Genomic DNA, 19,659 nt, shown 5'->3' on the forward strand with positions numbered 1-19,659 from the left:
GTGTCTACTGCTGCGTGTTGTGTCTACTGCTGCTACTGCTGCGTGTTGTGTCTACTGCTGCTACTGCTGCGTGTTGTGTCTACTGCTGCGTGTTGTGTCTACTGCTACGTGTTGTGTCTACTGCTGCGTGTTGTGTCTACTGCTGCGTGTTGTGTCTACTGCTCCGTGTTGTGTCTACTGCTGCTGCTACTGCTGCGTGTTGAGTTTACTCGCCAGGTCTGCTCAACCCCCGGCTGCGGGGGGAGGGGGGGTCACGTGAGGGGGGGGGTCACGTGAGGGGGGGGGGTCACGTGAGGGTCACACGCGAGGGAGGAGGGGGGTTAAGTTAATTAATAAGTTAATAATTAAATAAATTTGCCAAGACAACTGTTTACAAACTTGACCAGTGCAGCTTGTTTTAAAGTGATACATTTTGACTCGTTTTTTTTCTCAATGAGGACGTTGATCGTGGGACCATTGTTCTACCGTGCTTTAGGTTTGACCAAAAGGCGATTTCCCGGCTCATAATCCACCAAATGTTTTGCATTGGACACGTATTTAATTTGTTTAACTTGACCGTGCGTGAGCAAGGGGCCTTGTCTGTCAACAACGCAGAGAGCGACACGTAAGTCAGCCCACAGACAGCGATAGGGGCCTTGCCACATAACGCCAGCATTTGTGCCGATGTGCAGAACGCAAGCTTCTTAGACGTATTTTATTATTTGATTGTTTCCCTTCAACGTGACTTTACCGAAAGAGCTAAGAATATGAATTACTGCAGTCACGAAAGCTTTAAATCAAAACATTGTAATCCTGCTAAAGGCTTGTTTGACGTCTTGTAGTGACGTCTACCGTCAGAACGTCAACTGTGATGTCCCAACTGGGAATTTATCGGTGCCGGTATGAGGCGATCAGACATCTCCCTGCCTGTACTCACAGCTTTACATGTGCTTGTTTGAGAACAACGTTTTATTTTTCCTGGACTCACCTCGGCACATCATCGGTGTATTTGAAACATTGCCGTCACATAATCATTGTGACAATCGTGTTTATTTTCCATCGATTTCACCGCGTTAAATAACTAAGCTCTCAATGCAAGTGGAACGTTATTTTTTTTGTAATATTTTAAATGTCCTCTGTGTTTTTTTGTGTCTTTCAGAAACAATTGCTCATCTGGAAAAAAAAATAAACATTTAAAGGACCTCGTTGTTGGTGAACATTTTTTTTGTTCAAGTAATTGCTATTACCGCCAGTCACGTGGGAAAATATTGTTTTGCAAGTGCAACGAAAGAGCCAAAGTAATCATCACGACGTGTCGCACGGAACCGTAACTGCCCTTGTTCTCGTGCAATAGCGGCGCGATGTCACACGCAGCGCGGCGATGTCAAGGCAGCAAGGAAACGCGGACCTACAACATCAGTGTTGTTGGACTTTCCGGGACCGAGAAGGAGAAGGGAAGCTGTGGAATAGGCAAGTCGTGCCTCAGCAGCAGGTTCTCAAGGCCAAGAGCGGATGACTATCACCACACGGAACACACTTCGATACTGAGCCAAGTTGATTTCGGCGGTCGGGTCGTGAATAACGACCACTACCTTTACTGGGGCGGGGCAACGCGCACCGCTGACGGGGGACGAGAGTACGCCTTCAACGTCGTCGAACAAACCGAATTTGTTGACGACGCCACTTTCCAGCCACACAGGAGCTCCGACTCCCGGCATTACGTCAAACGCGCGGCCGCCACCAGGCTCGCCTCGGCCGAAAAGCTCATGTACATTTGCACTGACCAACTGGGAGTCGAGCAAGATTTTGAGCAGTATCCAATGCCCGACGGTAAGCTGCACATTGACGGCTTCCTGGCGTGCTTCGATGTAAGCGTTTCCGCGCAGAGAACGCTGCGAGATCAGTTGAGGTTTCTGGAGGAGTTGGTGTCGCAACTTGTGAAATTAAAGAAGCCCATTTTGTTGGTTGCCACAAAGTGTGACGTGTTGGATGAGCAGCACCTGAAGGAACTTCGAGCGTTTGCCTCTGAAAAAAAAGTTCGCCTGCCGATAGTCGAGACGTCAGCAAGTGACAATGTGAATGTGTCGGCAGCATTTCTGACTCTTGCGCAGATGATTGACAAGCCGAAAGGAAAGCCAAAGTTGGTGCCGTTTGAGAAGGCCGCCAAGCAAGTCAAGGAACACCACCAAAGTGCCATTAAGGATTATAATTCTCGGTTGACAAAAATTGTCACAGACTACCGCGTGACCTGGCAGGTGACCGGCAAGCAACTGGATGACTGCCCGGAGTACGTCCAGCTTGTGGACTTGCTGGGTGCTAACAGGGCTGAAAGTTACTTTCGAGAACACATCACGCGTTTGAAGGCTGCACATATCGAAGGAAAGGTGGCACAATACATCAGCTCTCTGCCCGACGCTTTTAACTCATTGGTCCCTGACATCACGGACATTGTATCCCTCAGCTGGGACGAGGCTTTGCTGCTCTTGCGGAAGAAACCAGAGTTTGGATTGTGGTTTGTCGAGCTGTCCGATGGGGTTTGGACCGACAGCGGTCGCGTCAACGCCGTCGCCGACGGGCGTGTCCCTGTTGCGTTTTTGCGAGAGTTCGGCCCTTCGCATTTTCAAGCCCACGTGCGGAAATTGCAGGTGCTGAGGAAGAAGGAGGAAATGAAGGGAGCCCTTCGCGACACGTTGGAGAATTCTGGCGAGGTGTTGCCAGGGAGGCCGTGGGATGACGCACGGTCGTTCCTTATCGACGAGGAGGGCTCGCGGACGCCGTGCGGGCGAGGGCGCGTTTCAATCTACCGAGAGTGCCGAGGCAAGATGACGGATGAAGCGAAAGACGAATACCAGGAGCTGCTCCTCGAGCGCTCGGAAACGTTCGCCGGCGTGGACAGAAACGAAGGGTTTGACCGCAACGAGATAGCGGAGATTCACCAGGACCTGGAACGTGACGGTCGCCACGAGACGCTCAAGTGGGCGCCTGCCTTGAGAGATGCGCTGATCCTGAAACACGTGTTCTCTGTTCGTCACCCAACCAGGGAGTCTTGCTTCAGCAAAGATAAGTGCACTGACCTGCAAATTCCGCTGCTTCTCTCAAGTGCTATTCCCAAATTGGTAAGCAAACGTTCGGAATCTTTAATCAATTTTGACAGTGCGGATGCATTTGATGTCATAATATTCGGTAGAGATGGCCTCGCAAGCAAACTTTGCAGCGAAATCAAACAGCAATCGGCCGGAAATGAGTTCACGGTGAATGGGAAGGTTTATGAGTTGGAACTGAAAGCAATGGATGGAGATGTGACGGGCTTTGCAAACATCATGCAGAGTAACGTTTCTCAGCCCAGCGGATGTCTGTGTGCTTTCAACTCATTGAAATCGTTAAATTACATCGTAGACAGCCTAGGAAGAGTGAATTCTTGTGCTTCCTTCATAAAGAAGGATGGCCTCTCGAGCTGCATTCCTGTTGCTTTGATGCTGGCAAATCAGAAGGACGTTATAGACAGAAAGCTGCCTTTGCTACGGCAGCAAGCCCAGCAAGCGGCCGACAAGCTACAAGTCTCTTTTATCGATTGCCCTTCTGAGATGTCATCTCGAAAACAATTCCATGAAACACAGATCAAACGTGCCCTGAGTCAGATCGTGAATGCTTGCCAGAACACGACCCTTCTGCCCGACCCATTCAGCAGCCCAGAGTCTGGCGCGCCCGACGTGAACATCACCATGTGTCTGATGTGTGGAGACCCTTTCGACATTGGCACGGTCCTAACGCCCTTTCTGGAATTCTGCAGCAGTGGGCATCCTGCTGGCAACGACTGCATGAATCTAGAAATGTCTGTGGGAATGCAGAGCAGAAGGATCAAGGTTACCGTCATCTCTTACCACGCAGCAATGCTGAAGCGGGAAGAGCTCACCCATGGCTACGTTTTGGTGTATTCTGCCAAAAGAAAAGCTTCCTTTGCAATGCTTCGAGCATTCCTCTCCGACGTAACAGAGGCCATTCCGGTTCTGCTCGTGGCCATCACTGACAGCTCCGCAGAGTTTCTGGAAAATGCGCTGGCAAGAGAACTTTTCCCCGAGGGCAGCCGTATTGCGAATGAGATCGGAGCCGAGTCCATTGCCGCACCCGCACAGCCGCATTTTCACCGACAGAAGGAATATCTGAAGACGTTTTTCACCAAAGTTTTGGAGACGAAGGCTGTGGTTGAAGACGACTACAAGAGTGGCCGCACTTTGGAATCGCGCAACGAAACGCCGCGGCAGGCGTCATTGTCGTCATTGACGTCGCCACCCGAGAGCGACGATGACGAGGGCCAGCCTCGGTACGGCACAACGAGCGATGAAGCTCAGCTTATTCCAAGCACCACGCCCCGTGTAAAATCCACGGGGAATATGAATCCACTCACGTGCGCCAACATAACGAGCCAAGACATCGAGAGGACACGCAAGAAGTCGCTCCCTCCTCCGAAACCCAAACCCATTATGGAGAGGCCGCAGGTAAACAAATCGGAGCCCAAACTTCTCGAGAAGATAAACGGCAGCGTCCGCAAGGCACCCGTGAGACCTCAGGGCCCTCCGAAAGCTCCCGTGACGTCACCGGCGGACTCGGAGTCAACCGAGCTTCCGCCAGTGCAGGGTGGCGAGATGCGGTCGATGGCGAAGCCGTTTGGTCGTGCCAAACCGGCGGGGCCGAACGGAGACGGTGCCGACGGCGGCGGCCCGCTTGAGCGTAGGCCGAGAGTCCGGCGGCAGGCGAGGAGAAACCGCCCGTGCGGGTTCAAGTCCAGGAGAAAGCAGGCGGACCCCGCAGACGCAATCCGGCGGCACGCCGCGCGCCCCTCCGATGCCGGCGACTCCGAGCCGCTTCTGTTGCCCTCGGAGCGCGACCGTCCGGGCCTTGACAACCCCGCCGCGCAGTTCCATGACGAAGTATCCGGCGGCGGCGGCGGGACGAGAAGAGAGAAAGGTGCACAGGACGAGAGGGGAGGCGAGGCCAAAGTGAGTGGTGCGATGTTTTTGTTGTTGCGTCCCTCGTGAGATTTTCTTTCTCCCATCACACGCCGTACATTTCAGGGCTCATACCCATGACATTGTATTTACTTGTGAAAAAAATGTTGCCTTGTCTAGTTACGGCAAATGCGAGGCAGTGTTGTGGTGGGCAGTTTCACAAATTGGACAACTTAAAAATGATTAAATTCATGCGGGGTGTCATTTTCAAGGCGATCAATATACATTTTTGTAAACGTGGTTTAATAATTAATTGATTGAATGATTTGCCGATTCAGTGAAAATGAACGCGCACCACGTGCTCGCCGCGCGACAGCCGCGAGGTCTAGCACGAGGAAGTAACATTATAAGGTGCCGTACCTCTTAACCTTCAACTATTTGGTCATCAGACCTCCCTTTAGAGAATGAATGGATGTGAGGCTACAAGGCAGGGGGAGACGTATTTTGCACTATTTTGCCAGTCGCAGGCGTTCGTCTCGCGGTAATGTTGCACGGTTCCATTCCCAGCACCGCTTCCCAGACTGCGTGCGCGAGGACTCGACCGGCGACGCGTGCGCGTGCGTGCGCACCCTCTCCCATTCCGCCAACCTGCAGTACTGCGAGTTCGCCGACACGGAGGTGATGAAACGCACCACCACCCCCCACCCACCCCCATCCCAACGGAGGCAGGCATTGGCACATATGCAAGACTGAGATCCCCCTTATAGCCACAATAGACGTTTGGGGCAAGCGGTGCTCGCGACCGCCTAATGAAGGCCGGCATGGCACGTGAGTGGGTGGGTGGGCCAGCGACACGCCCGGGCCGCCTTCAATGTCACCCCAGTGGTGATGTTTACACATTGTAGCGGGCACTTCTTTGAGGCTGAGTCAACTTCAAGACCTCGTCGGATATCCGCCAAGGTTTTTTGCTCACGAGTGGGAATTGAACTCGGGTCGCCGGGTTCGTGGCAGAGTGCGATAACCTGCTGCGCCAGCGCTCCCCACATAGGCATGCACACACTGCGCAAGAGGCGTAACAAGGCAACCTCACGCTTTGTCTAAGGGCAGTGCGATCTGCCTGGCGTTGGCAAATAGAGAAAGCCACAGATCCTGGCGCAGTGATCTTTTGGGTATCGCTGCGGTTATTCGCTCTTGACTCGCAATGAGGTTATACAATTATTTAGAACATCGTCCCTTCCAGGCCTGATGACATTAAAACTACGTTATTAAATTATTCCACCCTCCAATGTTTACCGAGACAGAGAGCTGCTCAGTGCTGGTTCGAATGGGGGAATTAACGACAACTTTTTTTAACAGTGCAAGTAACATAACATGTTTTTAAGAGTGATTTTTTTTATTGTAGATCGCCAACTCTGAACACATTAAAATATCTTATTAAAGAAATTCTGCTCCGAGTTTCTAGTGCACCACATGGAAAGCGATGTGCCATTTGGAGGCGGTACAGCAAGTAGGTTAACAAGTTTAGCGATTAAGGATTCTCCCCTTGTGCGTCGGGGCTTTCTCCAGGCATTGCGGTTTCCTTTCAAGTGAAAAAAAAATCAATCATCTCAATTGGCCCAATGTTGTAAGCGGAACCTACTTTAATAAACAACAACGCGACGCTTGCGTCTGAGGCAGGTGACGTGGAAGTTGAATGGTGTGTGTGTGCGATATTTGACGATGGCATGAAATGCCACATGGGCACGGCTGGAATATTGCCACCGACTTCCCAAGCACAGAGACGTACATGAAGAAGAAAGAGGCCTTCGTGGGCGAATGATTTTGAGCTCGCCGCTTAATGCAACGCAGCAATCCCCAAGCGCAGCGGCACGGCAGATTCCCCCCACTCCTCTTCTCCTGACGACGATTTGCTTGCTCGCGTTGCGATCGAAATGTCGCGATATATTTTTTTACACCATTGGAAACCTCATTTGCCAGTAACAAAATATGATAATTGTTTTATTTACCCATTTATCTGGCAACAAAACTGACGTCTTTTTTTGACAAGGAGTCATGTTTACATTGAACACAATACCTGCGTTCGGAACGCAAACACAAAACAACAACTCTGATAATGTATGTGGCACTGTCCTTGAAATTGATTGGTCCACACCCGAGACAGCTTTCTTTAGAGCCTCGTCTCACGTTGGTGTTGGACCAGAAGATGCCAAAAGGCGCACAACTCAAAGGCAATGCACCATCAGAGTATGAGAGCTTGGGGTAAGCATTTACACAACATTGGAAACCTCATATGCCAGTAACAAAATATGATAATTGTTTTTTTACCCTTTTATCTTGCGTTCCGACCGTAGGTATTGTGGTCAATGTAAACATGATTCCTCGTAAAAAAAAGGTGTCAGTTTTGTTGCCAGATAAAAGGGTAAAAAAAACAATTATATATTTTTTTGTTCACTTAATTTTTTTTATTATTTTATCGTTCTACCCGTGTCGACTTTACCGAAAGACCCGAAGAATATTTGTCTGCACCTCCTCGCTGCCCCCCCCCCCCCACCCACAGGAGTTTGTCCGAGTCTACAACACGACCGGCGACTCGGATCGGCTGACCGACGTCGCCGGGGGCATCGACCCCCCCGTCGCTCATGAACCAGCGGCTCGTCGCGCTCCGGCCGGCGTGCCGCGGCCCCGGTGGCCGCACGCCCGGGGAGCTCGACCCGGGGTGAGAGTTTCGATTTGAAGCTTTCGTGACTGCGAGGATTCATCTTCTTTGGTTCTTTCGGTAAAGTCACCACCACCACGTAGAATGAGAATAAAATAATAAATTGATAAAATAAAATAACACAATAATATTCTCACGACGTTTCGGCCACAACACAAGCGGCCTTCATCAGGTGAAGGGACGAGACTGTCTGGAGGACAGCGCTGGAGCGAACACAGCCACGCTCAGATCGCGACCTTTAAGCTCTTAGAGTCGCAGCAACTCTTCAGAAAGGTGAGAGACTCGATTAGTTGAGCCTTCTTATCCCGGAGTCTGTTGAATGATCTTAAGGTTGTGTGGAATCCCTCCCCGTAGAGGCGGTTAAATTTCGATTTAAAGCTTTCGTGACTGCAAGGATTCATCTTCTTTGGTTCTTTCGGTAAAGTCACCACCACGTAGAATGAGAATAAAATAATAAATTGATAAAATAAAATAACACAATAAAAATTCTCACGACGTTTCGGCCATAACATAAGCGGCCTTCATCACCGGGGTGAGAGGTCGCGGCGACGAGCGGAGGTGACCCCCTCCCACCGAGCTTTGAGCCGTTCTCGGTTGGGTTGACGGAACCAGCGTGGGTCAAGATGAAGCTGTTGGGGCTTGGGATAAATAAAGTGGCATCTTGTTTGACTTCAAAGCAAGAGGGGCTCTTGGCCAGGATGACGTAGGATGATAGCATTCGCACAAGACTTGATTGATGGAATGGCACCCAAAGGAGAAAACGCTCCCCTTTAGCAGTGACCGTGAAGCCAGATGGAGATGATCTCATGCGCAGGAGCGCAGTTCTGGCATTGCAGGATTATGAAGGATCGGTTAGCCGTGGGAGGGGAGACCATTTAGAACACGGCCAATCGTGACGTATTCGCGTTTTTTCAAATGCAGCCGGTCTTAAATTAATTCAGAGATCGTCACCCCGGCAGAAAGTCAAAAATCAATCTTAAAACAAGGCCACCAAAAGTATCGCGAGCCTCGCGGCTCTCACGGCGTCTTCTTTGGTTATTTTGGTAAAGTCACCTCGTAGAATGAGAATAAAATAATAAGTTAATAAAATAAAGTAACACAATAAAATTCTCACGACGTTTCGGCCACAACACAAGTGGCCTTCTTCATGTGAAAGGAACGGACCTGTCGGGACGACAGAGCCTCAACTTCAGCACCATGGATAGCTACGAGCCCCGTTCAGACGGACGAGTTCATAGCTCGTTGCTATCCGTGGTGCTAAAGTTGAGGCTTTGTCAGGTCTGTTCCCTTCACCTGAAGAAGGCCACTTGTGTTGTGGCTGAAACGTCGCGAGAATTTACTTATTTTATTATTTTATTCTCATTCTACGTGGTGACTTTACCGAAAGAACCAAAGAAGATGAATCCTTGCAGTCATGAAAGCTTTAAATCGAAATTCTCACAGCGATTGGTGGGGTTTGTCGTTCTCCTCGATGCAGCTTCGAGTTCGGCCCGGCGGCCGTTTCTCCGGGGAAACCTTTCGCCCGGAGGACGCCGCCGACGACGCCGCCGCCGCCGCCTCCACACCTCCTCTGACACGGGCGGTCCACTCGGCGTTGCCCTCGGTGATACCCCCCCGATCCACGCCGAACTGGGGGAATGCACAGGTGTGAATGCCGATTGTTTTGTTGTTGTCGTTGTAGTTGGTGTGTGCGCGTGTGTGCCAGTTGTTTTGTTAATGTTATTCACGTGTTCACTTTTAACTGAGCCCCCACGTGCCAAGTGCCGCGCACGGTTTCCCACGTCTCGCCTTGCCTCGGCCAAGTCGCCGGCCATAAGTCAATTGGAAGCTTTGTGATGTATCGTTGTAGTTCAACCGAATTGGTCCACAGCTGCAGCAGATTTCACTGTGGCTGGCACGTCTACACAGCTCATCGGGCTCGCGCTGAGCAATGTCTCGTCACGCTCCAAGTGCCATTAGACGCTCTCTGTTACAAGTGAACACATTCTCCTGCGGAGGGAGCGAGCTGGTAGTAGGAACGTTGGGTAGCTCGGTCAATGTCCAGGGTCAACGGCGGCACCACCACGTGGTGCATTCAGCACAACATGCCCAACTGTGAGGGTGGGCACAAGCCGGTGTGAGTAGGTGAAACGTTGAGTTTTATAAGGGCACCACGGGGTGACCAGCCCCTACCCACCCAGCCCCTCCCCTCCCTACCCTCCCCACCCAGCCCCTCCCCACCCTCCCTCCCCACCCAGCCCCTCCCCTCCCCACCCTGCCCCTCCCCACCCAGCCCCTCCTCACCCTCCCCTCCCCACTCAGCCCCACCCCTCCCATTTGTGGATGCACGACGGACTGACACAACAATAATCCCCTGTGGGCTGGTGGTGTAATAACCAGGAGGTTCCTACACAGTTTTATTTCTGCAGTACTAGAAGACACTTATGTCTAACGAGAAGCATTAGTCCCGATATAACGTGTTAATTTACCAATGATTTCTATAACCTGTGGATGTTAAAAAATCCTGTTGTGTTGCACACAGTGGCTACATTTTTCAGTCCCGATTCATTCATCACAGTGAATCGATCAGTTTTCTAAATGTAGAGGGCCGCGATTTGATTCGAAAATAAAGTTTTTGTCTTCTTTCATTTACCTTACTCGTTTGTGTCGTTGCTTTTTCTGCCTCCAATTTGCAGTTTTTGTCCACTCGATCAGCCTCAGTGTGACGTGAGCGTATCGTTGGCGTGCATCAAATAGTTGGTTCTGACACTCGCGACGCCTTGCATCGGTGAGCGTCTGCAGCTTGCTGCTCTCCTATCTCGGCCCTCTGCTCTCGTGCCCGTGTCCATCACCTGCCACTCATCCACCCTGCACATGTTTTGCCCCCGCGAACTGCAACATCCTCTGCCGTCCAGAGTTGGCACCGCATTGGCAATATCCTCTTGTGACTTGGCAGCCTGGAGGTAGAACCAATAAGACCATTGGAGCCTCCTTTGGCAGGAGCAAAAATATGATGATTGTTTTTTTACCCTTTTATCTGGCAACAAAACTGACACCTTTTTTACAAGGAGTCATGTTCACATTGACCACAATACCTGCAGTCGGAACACAAACACAAAACAACAGCTCTGATAATGTATTGGCACTGTCCTTGAAATTGATTGCTCCACACCCTTTTATCTGGCAACAAAACTGACACCTTTTTGACAATGAGTCGTGTTTGTATTATTATCGAGAACCAATGGACTTGAGCTCCCCTCCACTCACACTCCATGTGGACAGGTTGATACGACCCCCAGCTGACTTAAATTTTACACTGAAAAAGTACGTATTATTATGGTCTATGACAATAAAATATACATTTGACTCGTAAATAATATCCGCAGTACATAAAATATAAAATGTACTAAGGGGTATATTCTGAGCTCTTTCGGTAAAGTCACATTGAAGGGAAACAAAAAATATATATAAAACAATAAAAATTCTCACGACGTTTCGACCGTAACACCATAACACACCTAATGATGACCGTTTGTGTTATGGTCGAAATGTCGTGAGAATTTTTATTGTTATATATATTTCATTATTTTATTGTTTCCCTTCAACGTGACTTTATATATATTTATTATTTTATTGTTTCCCTTCAACGTGACTTTACCGAAAGAGCTAAGAATATGAATCACTGCAGTCACGAAAGCTTTAAATCAAAGTACTAAGGGGTAACGCGAGTTAACCCCTGGCCTACAGCACCTCCACGTAATCGATGCAGACTCTTGACCACCATCTGCAGCGTGGAAATCCCCACCTACCAACCCACATTGCAAATGGCGGCGTTGCTTATGCTCGCGATAATTTGCACGATTCTATATTCAAAAGTTCACACTTTACGCTTTTACAAAAGCCCGCTTGGATGACCCCCGTTGAGACGGGGGCGGCTTGCTGAGGAACTGAGAGGTAAGTGAAGCACGTGGCGTGTGAACGGGCGCCTTCCAGGAACTTGTGAAGGCGCCCGAGGGGGCAGTGGATTGTGCATTCAAGCACGGAGGACGGGAACACCAATCTCTCAAGCTCAAAACGAAATCTCGACTTCTCCTCGCTCCAAACAACTTGGCCCCCATCACGCACCTCGGCTGTTCGGACGGGGGCGATGAGACGGAGCGGCGCCTCATCTCCACACGGCGAGCACGGCAAAGCGGGTTCCGGTTTTCTCACGTCGGAGAGACGTTCGCATTGTCCGCCGCCAACGAAGCTTTTAATTCGAAAACCCCCGTTTGTGAACGGAGCGTGGCGTGTACGAACGGCAAACAAGCGACGTGTCCCTCGCGAGTTCGCGCGAAGATTGACGAGTTGCGACAATCTGCGAGATGTGCCAGCGCTTGATAAGTAAGAAAATGCATTTTGCTCACGTTGAGGGAACGAACCTTGGCCTAACGAAAAATTCGACTGTTAACGTTTTGCCGATTGTTGCACGCCTGTGAATTCACAGACTCCTCAATCCGTAGCGATGTTGGTATGGCTCGTCGAGTAAGTCATGCCACCTCTAGTCACCCAGGAATGTCTGTCCTTAATGCCCGTGACGTCACTCCACATGGACCAGCCCCCCTCTCAATAATGAACAGGTTACAGCCTCCACGTGGACCCGCCCCTCATTAATAATCATGAGCAGGTGACGTCACTCCACATGGACCAGCCCCCCGCCATTAATAATTAGTGGGTGACGTCACCCGACATGGGGAGGGGCGAGGCGCCTCCTCCCCCCCCTCCCTCCCCCCTCTCCCCCTTATCTTCCCTCCCTCTCCTCTCCCCCTCCCTCCCCCTCTCCCCCCTCCCTCTCCTCCCTCTCCTCTCCCCCCTCCCTCCCCCCACTCCCCCCTCCCCCCTCTATGTTTTTTTCTCCCCCCTCTCCCACGCTAAACCTTCATTTCAAACATCAAAAACCACAACGCAACATTCAATACAAAGAGACACTTGACCGTCGTTTTACCAACCAATTCGTTGACTTTTATTGAACGCAAACAAGAACAGACGGAGACTCATAAACTCACCACACAGAGACTCATAGACTCACCACACAGAGACCCACAGACTCACCACACACAGAGACCCATAGACTCACCACACAGAGACCCATAGACTCACCACACAGAGACCCACAGACTCACCACACAGATACCCATAGACTCACCACACAGAGACCCATAGACTCACCACACAGAGACCCATAGACTCACCACACAGAGACCCATAGACTCACCACACACAGAGACCCACAGACTCACCACACAGAGACCCATAGACTCACCACACACAGAGACCCACAGACTCACCACACAGAGACCCATAGACTCACCACACACAGAGACCCACAGACTCACCACACAGAGACCCATAGACTCACCACACAGAGACCCATAGACTCACCACACACAGAGACCCATAGACTCACCACACACAGAGACCCATAGACTCACCACACACAGAGACCCACAGACTCACCACACAGGGACCCATAGACTCACCACACACAGAGACCCATAGACTCACCACACACAGAGACCCATAGACTCACCACACACAGAGACCCATAGACTCACCACACAGAGACCCATAGACTCACCACACAGAGACCCATAGACTCACCACACACAGAGACCCATAGACTCACCACACAGAGACCCATAGACTCACCACACACAGAGACCCATAGACTCACAACACAGAGACCCATAGACTCATCACACAGAGACCCATAGACTCACCACACACAGAGACCCATAGACTCACCACACACAGAGACCCACAGACTCACCACACACAGAGACCCATAGACTCACCACACATAGACCCATAGACTCACCACACAGAGACCCACAGACTCACCACACAGAGACCCATAGACTCACCACACACAGAGGCCCACAGACTCACCACACAGAGATCCATAGACTCACCACACAGAGACCCATAGACTCACCACACAGAGACCCATAGACTCACCACACAGAGACCCATAGCTTCACCACACACAGAGACCCATAGACTCACCACACACCCATAGACTCCCCACACAGAGACCCATAGACTCACCACACACAGAGACCCATAGACTCACCAAACACAGAGACCCATAGACTCACCACACAGAGACCCATAGACTCACAACACAGAGACCCATAGACTCATCACACAGAGACCCATAGACTCACCACACAGAGACCCATAGACTCACCACACAGAGACCCATAGACTCACCACACAGAGACCCATAGACTCACCACACACAGAGACCCATAGACTTACCACACACAGAGACCCATAGACTCACCACACAGAGACCCATAGACTCACCACACACAGAGACCCATAGACTCACCACACACAGAGACCCATAGACTCACCACACAGAGACCCATAGACTCACAACACAGAGACCCATAGACTCATCACACAGAGACCCATAGACTCACCACACAGAGACCCACAGACTCATCACACAGAGACCCACAGACTCACCACACAGAGACCCATAGACTCATCACATAGAGACCCATAGACTCACCACACAGAGACCCATAGACTCACCACACACAGAGACCCACAGACTCATCACACAGAGACCCATAGACTCACCACACAGAGACCCATAGACTCACCACACAGAGACCCAGACTCACCACACAGATACCCATAGACTCACCACACACAGAGACCCATAGACTCACCACACACAGAGACCCATAGACTCACCACACACAGAGACCCATAGACTCACCACACACAGAGACCCATAGACTCACCACACAGAGACCCATAGACTCACCACACACAGAGACCCATAGACTCACCACACAGAGACCCATAGACTCACCACACAGAGACCCATAGACTCACCACACAGAGACCCATAGACTCACCACACAGAGACCCACAGACTCACGGCGGTCACGACCCCACCACCCAGAAGGTGGCCGAGGGCGGCCTCTGTGATTGGCCCCTCGCGGGCCTCTTGAGGAAGTGAGCCACCTGCCAGCGGCTCGTCGTCCGCCCGCCGTTCTTGGCGCGCCCGCTCTGGTCGAAGGCGGCGTAGCGCTCTGGCAGCAGGGCGCACCGCAGCGCCGTGTAATGGTTCTCAAGGTAGAGCTCGCTGAAGATGCAGCCTCGGTAGCGCCCGGACAGCTGCCCACGATGAGCGGGGCGGGGGGGGGTTAGGGCGTGGGTGGGTGGGTGGGTGAGTGGGTGGGTGGGTGAGTGGGTGGGTGAGTGAGTGGGTGTGTTGTATATGAGCCTTTTCAAAAATTGATATTAACAATAATATTTGCGTTATATATATATATTTTTTTAACAATAAAAAAAAAATCAATAAAACCCGTAAGCCAGGCACACGAAAAACCAGATGTCGATCATAAACAGACCATTAAAAAATAAAGAAATAATAAAACTCTCGAGGCGAGGATGTTAGCAGCTATCTGCGAAGATCTCCAGATGAACAAGAGTTTGATGTGCCCTAAGGGAGGTCACGCAGAGGGAAGCCCTCCGCAAGCCAGAAACGAGGACGCCCACGGGTTAAACCATATATATTTTTTCCTTTGTCATTAAAACAACGGTTCGAATTTAAAATGCAATAACAAGAATAAGCTAAAGTTAGCGGTCCTCGCGCCCACTCCAATCAAGACCAGGCCACAAGATACATCAGTGAATTATTATCCAATAATTAATTCGCTATCAAATGATTTTTACCTTTAATACTTTTACTGTTAAAACAAAGCTTGGAGACAAAATACCGAGTCACATCAAAGGTTATCGAGAAGGAATGAGGCGAACGGGCAAACTTACGAAAGAGTTTAAACAATATCCCAAGCAACCCCGACCACCTTTGTCTCTCTCACAGCGCGGAGAAGCAGGAATTACACCTTATCACAAGGGGCCATCTGGAAAAGCCAGCCGGGTTTGATGAGGAGACACACCCCACCCCACACACGGCAACCAGGCAAACAAAGTTTTAAAGAAAATTGCAATATAACATTAATAATACCGTGTTAACCTTAAACGATATTCCATTATAGAACCTTACAGAACCAAGGGATATGGATTCCAACAATCTGGAAATGGACCTCTTAAACTCAGGATGAAAATTATTTTTCTTTCTAATAACTCCATCATATCAATGCGAACCTCGGTAACCTGATAGGGGTGTCGGGAGGACGTAGTTACAAACACGAGTCTTGGCGAACATGGGACCAAATTGTATTTGAGAAATATAAAGTCGAAAGTATAAAGAGATAGGCACTCCCGACCACCTTTGTCTCTCCCGAAGAGCGCGAGAGAGGAATTTCACGCCAGGGCAAACAGATCGTTATCGCAGGAGCCATCTGTACACACACACACGAACTCACACACACAGACCCCGCCCCCCCCTTTTCCACTGCGCAGAGAGAATTGTCTTTGAATATAACGGTCAGCCGCATTTTCAGTTCAGTGAAGTCAAGAGTCAAGACAGATCAGCGAGTCAAGACGTCCACAGGACGAGCAGTCGCATGGAGCGGCTGGCTCCGAGCCTCGCTGAGTAGCGAGGATCGCTGAGTCGCGATGTATCAACAAAAGTGAGTCATACAGCAGTGGAGAGAAACTGCTATCAGCGAACCAGCACGGGCGCGTTCGCGCACTTCAACAGAGAGAGCACGTGCGACTCAACTCACTCAACTGAAGAAAAAGCTTGGCCAGCCGCCAACAAAGTATCAGCGAATCAGCGCTGAGAGCGCTCGAGCATCTCCACAAAGAAAGCACGTGCAACGTGGCTCAACCAGCAGTGGAAAAGCACGAGCAGCCGCCAACAACTTCAGCAAACCAGTGACCAAGCGTGTGCGACTTGAGTCATACAGCAGTGGAGGAAACCTGCTGTCAGAGAGCCGCCAACAACCTCAACAAAGAGAGCGCGTGCGACTCGGCTCACTCAGCAGAAGAAAAACTTGACCTGTCGCCCGTGAGCGCAGCGTCAGATACTACAGCAGCGGAAAGAGCGCGCACCGGCGCAGCTCATCCAGCAATGGAGGAAACTGCTGTCAGCGAATCAGCACGGGCGCGTTCGCGCATCTTCAAGGAGAAAGAGCGCGGCCAGCAACGCCAAGCAAGAGCGTGCAGCAGCTCAGCCAGCAGTGGAGAGAAACTGCTATCAGCGAACCAGCACGGGCACGTTCGCGCATCTTCAAGGAGAGGGAGCGCGCGCCACCAGCGTGCCATCAGCACCAGCATCAGCACCAGCGCGTACCAACAGCACGCCACCAGCGTGCCACCAGCACCAGCGCGTGCCAACAGCGTGCCACCAGCGTGCTACAGCGCGCAACTTCGCGTCACCAGGGCTGAGAGGGAAGCGGCCCCGCACTCAACACCCATCGGTGCGACGACGGCGAGCGTCGTGCTGACTCATCCAGCCAGCGGTGGACAGAAACTGGCAGTCGTTCGTATGCCCCTCCCCCACACACCCTCCTCACTCCCCCACCGCTACACAACGAACAAACATTTTTTTTGACAAGGAAATCAACCTAGGCGTTTGCTCAACGCAAGAAATCAACAACCCTCCCATTAAACATACAAGACTCATGATAACTGCGTCAACTATTAGCTGATAACGAAAAACATCGCCACCCATTGAGTCGCGTTGAGAAGTCGATTAGAAATACTTGAGTCGTTCGTTAATATTTTTCTTTCTACATAATCTTGCTGGTATACACGAATGAAATAACGAATTCAAACGCATATTTGTGCCTCCAAGAATAATACTGGTTGGAGTGCCCTTTCAACGAGTAGCGTTGCATAATAATCAGTCATCCTATTGTTAACGTGACAATAATTGCATTAAGGGCCGCGCATGATCAATGACCGAATGCTGTGTTGTGTGACAATTCAAGTAACGAAGCATTGCGGCCATCGAGTGGTGTTGATAAGGCAATTAGAAGTATTTCAGTCGAACGCTTTAAATTCATAATCGTTATGAATCAATGAACGAACATCAACGTGGTACTGTGCTGACGATTTCAAGCATAATAACTTCGCACATCAGAATGTATTAAGGATTGGATACGAATCAAAGACCAAGTGCCGTGTTGTGTAACAATTCAAGTATACGAGTTTGCATATTATAAAGTTAAGGTTTGATAGAATAGTTCGCATGTTTTTCATCTCTCTCTCAACAACCGATCGATTGCGTTACGCGTCGGGAATTAACCACAGGTGCCGCTATCGAGGTGAAACAACGCAATCGTGATGGTATCATGTTAACGCTGTGTTGAAATTCCAAAATCCCGAGATTGAGTTTTCATATTATCCAAAAATTAAAGTTAGCTAGAAATAAAATTGATTAAAGCAGGTTTGTGTGTGATTCTTCCTGAAATTCTGCATAATATTGTTCTGCGTATGAGATCTGAATCCTGGGGACCTATCATAAGCACACTATCACCACACATAATCCATAACACACATAATTCGTAATGTTCAATCGAGAGTAATCGTATCCTTATCGATAATACGGAATTAAAGAGCAGAGTCGAATCGACTCTCTCTCATTCACGCTCACAACGCCTGCGTCACTGCATACGATTAATTGCGTTATTCCAATTCATAACACAATCCTCGTCACCGAGGCTCGACCTGATAATCCATAATGACCGGCATTATCATAACCACGCCCACTCGCATAAATTAATACGATTATCTCTCGAATCAGCATAATTTATGCGCATAATTACACTGATTAACATAATTTCGGATAAATTATGCAAATCTCAAATTTCATTAAATTTTCATTATTTTCATCAATTTTCATAACACCTATATATCCAACAATGCGCAGTCTGCTAAACGGCAGATGTAAAACATAACGTTGTGTCATTCACAACGCATGTTGGTGTCACGGTCAAAATTGGGGCAATTCCAAACATTATCTAGCACCCCCTGTACCAACGACGGAGGTGCAGGGACAGACGCTCGATTACGTTGGAATCGATCTGCAGACGGCCAGCAGCTCCGTGTCGCCTTATCTCGATCCCGCAATCCCAAACAGGTGAAAGTCCGCATCGAACCGAACCCCCGGCAAGGCCGCCTACTTAACGACGAGAGAAAATTCGCACGAAATGTCCTTCTCAACGAAGCCTTCCGGATGTAATATGAAATAAGCTTTTAATGAAGAAATAACAATAATCTAATTCAAAACACAACACGATTCAAAGACGTTTCATTTTAAAACTTTAAAACGGAGCACGGGGCGCTTGCGTGAATGCGTCCTTCGTGTGCCGTAAATGTTGTGACTTTCCTGGCCGAAGGCCCTAAAATGCTTGGACCCTCATTGGTGCACAGCGACTCACCTGCAACAGTGGAGCTTGCTTCAACCGATAGGTAACGAACATCCAGACGTGAATCAGCAAGGTGCATTTCTAGTCCTAGTTAGACAAAATCTACGTCAACATGTAAGACAAAACTACAATTCGTGTTGTAGAGAATGTACCTCCTCCTATACGTTTAACTTTCAAATGGTATGCCTTGTAACTGATGAATGATCCGAGCGTGCTCCCTATTACGAAGACAATGAGTTGCTCCAGAGGCAGACGCTTCGTGAAACACAAAAGTACCCTTTGACCTGTATCACAAGAACAACGGGTCTCACCTGAATTCTCTTTAAAGGTTACTTTCAAACACACACACACACTTTGTCCTAACATCACTTATTCAATGTTTGACCCTCAGACAAAATGTTACATGCACACGCACAATCAGAAAAGTATTCATTCTAAATTATTGACCGGCATTTGAACAAAATTGAATTACTGCAGTGAAATAGACTGCATCAGGTTACATTGAAGCTGTTTTTAAAAAAATATGCACCGTCTGCTGAACAGTGTATGTACAACGTACTATTGCCATTTGCACGCTGGCGTCTCGGTCAAAATTGATAACATTCTAAACATTACCTACAAAGTCACGTAGAAGGGAAATAATAAGATAATAAATTAATCAAATAAAATTCTCACGCCGTTCGCAAGCAGCCGA

The 19,659-nt window shown here is 49.6% G+C and overlaps 1 protein-coding gene across 1 annotated transcript; it reads left to right on the forward strand.

Annotated features, from left to right (window-relative positions):
- Positions 1 to 1,144: 1,144 nt before the first annotated feature.
- LOC116937342 (rho GTPase-activating protein 5-like) lies at positions 1,145 to 10,272 on the forward strand. Its single transcript, XM_076061228.1, has 4 exons — positions 1,145 to 4,976; positions 5,493 to 5,603; positions 7,483 to 7,641; positions 9,119 to 10,272. Exons 1-4 carry the CDS (start codon positions 1,341 to 1,343, stop codon positions 9,290 to 9,292), a joined length of 4,080 nt encoding a protein of 1,359 aa, XP_075917343.1. The 5' UTR covers positions 1,145 to 1,340; the 3' UTR covers positions 9,293 to 10,272.
- The last annotated feature ends 9,387 nt before the right edge of the window (positions 10,273 to 19,659 follow it).

The sequence above is a fragment of the Petromyzon marinus genome, unplaced genomic scaffold (genome assembly GCF_048934315.1).
Source record: "Petromyzon marinus isolate PM22_M1 ecotype Great Lakes invasive population unplaced genomic scaffold, UKy_Petmar_22M1.pri1.0 PM_G_Scaffold_30, whole genome shotgun sequence".
In the NCBI taxonomy this organism is placed as follows: domain Eukaryota; kingdom Metazoa; phylum Chordata; class Hyperoartia; order Petromyzontiformes; family Petromyzontidae; genus Petromyzon; species Petromyzon marinus.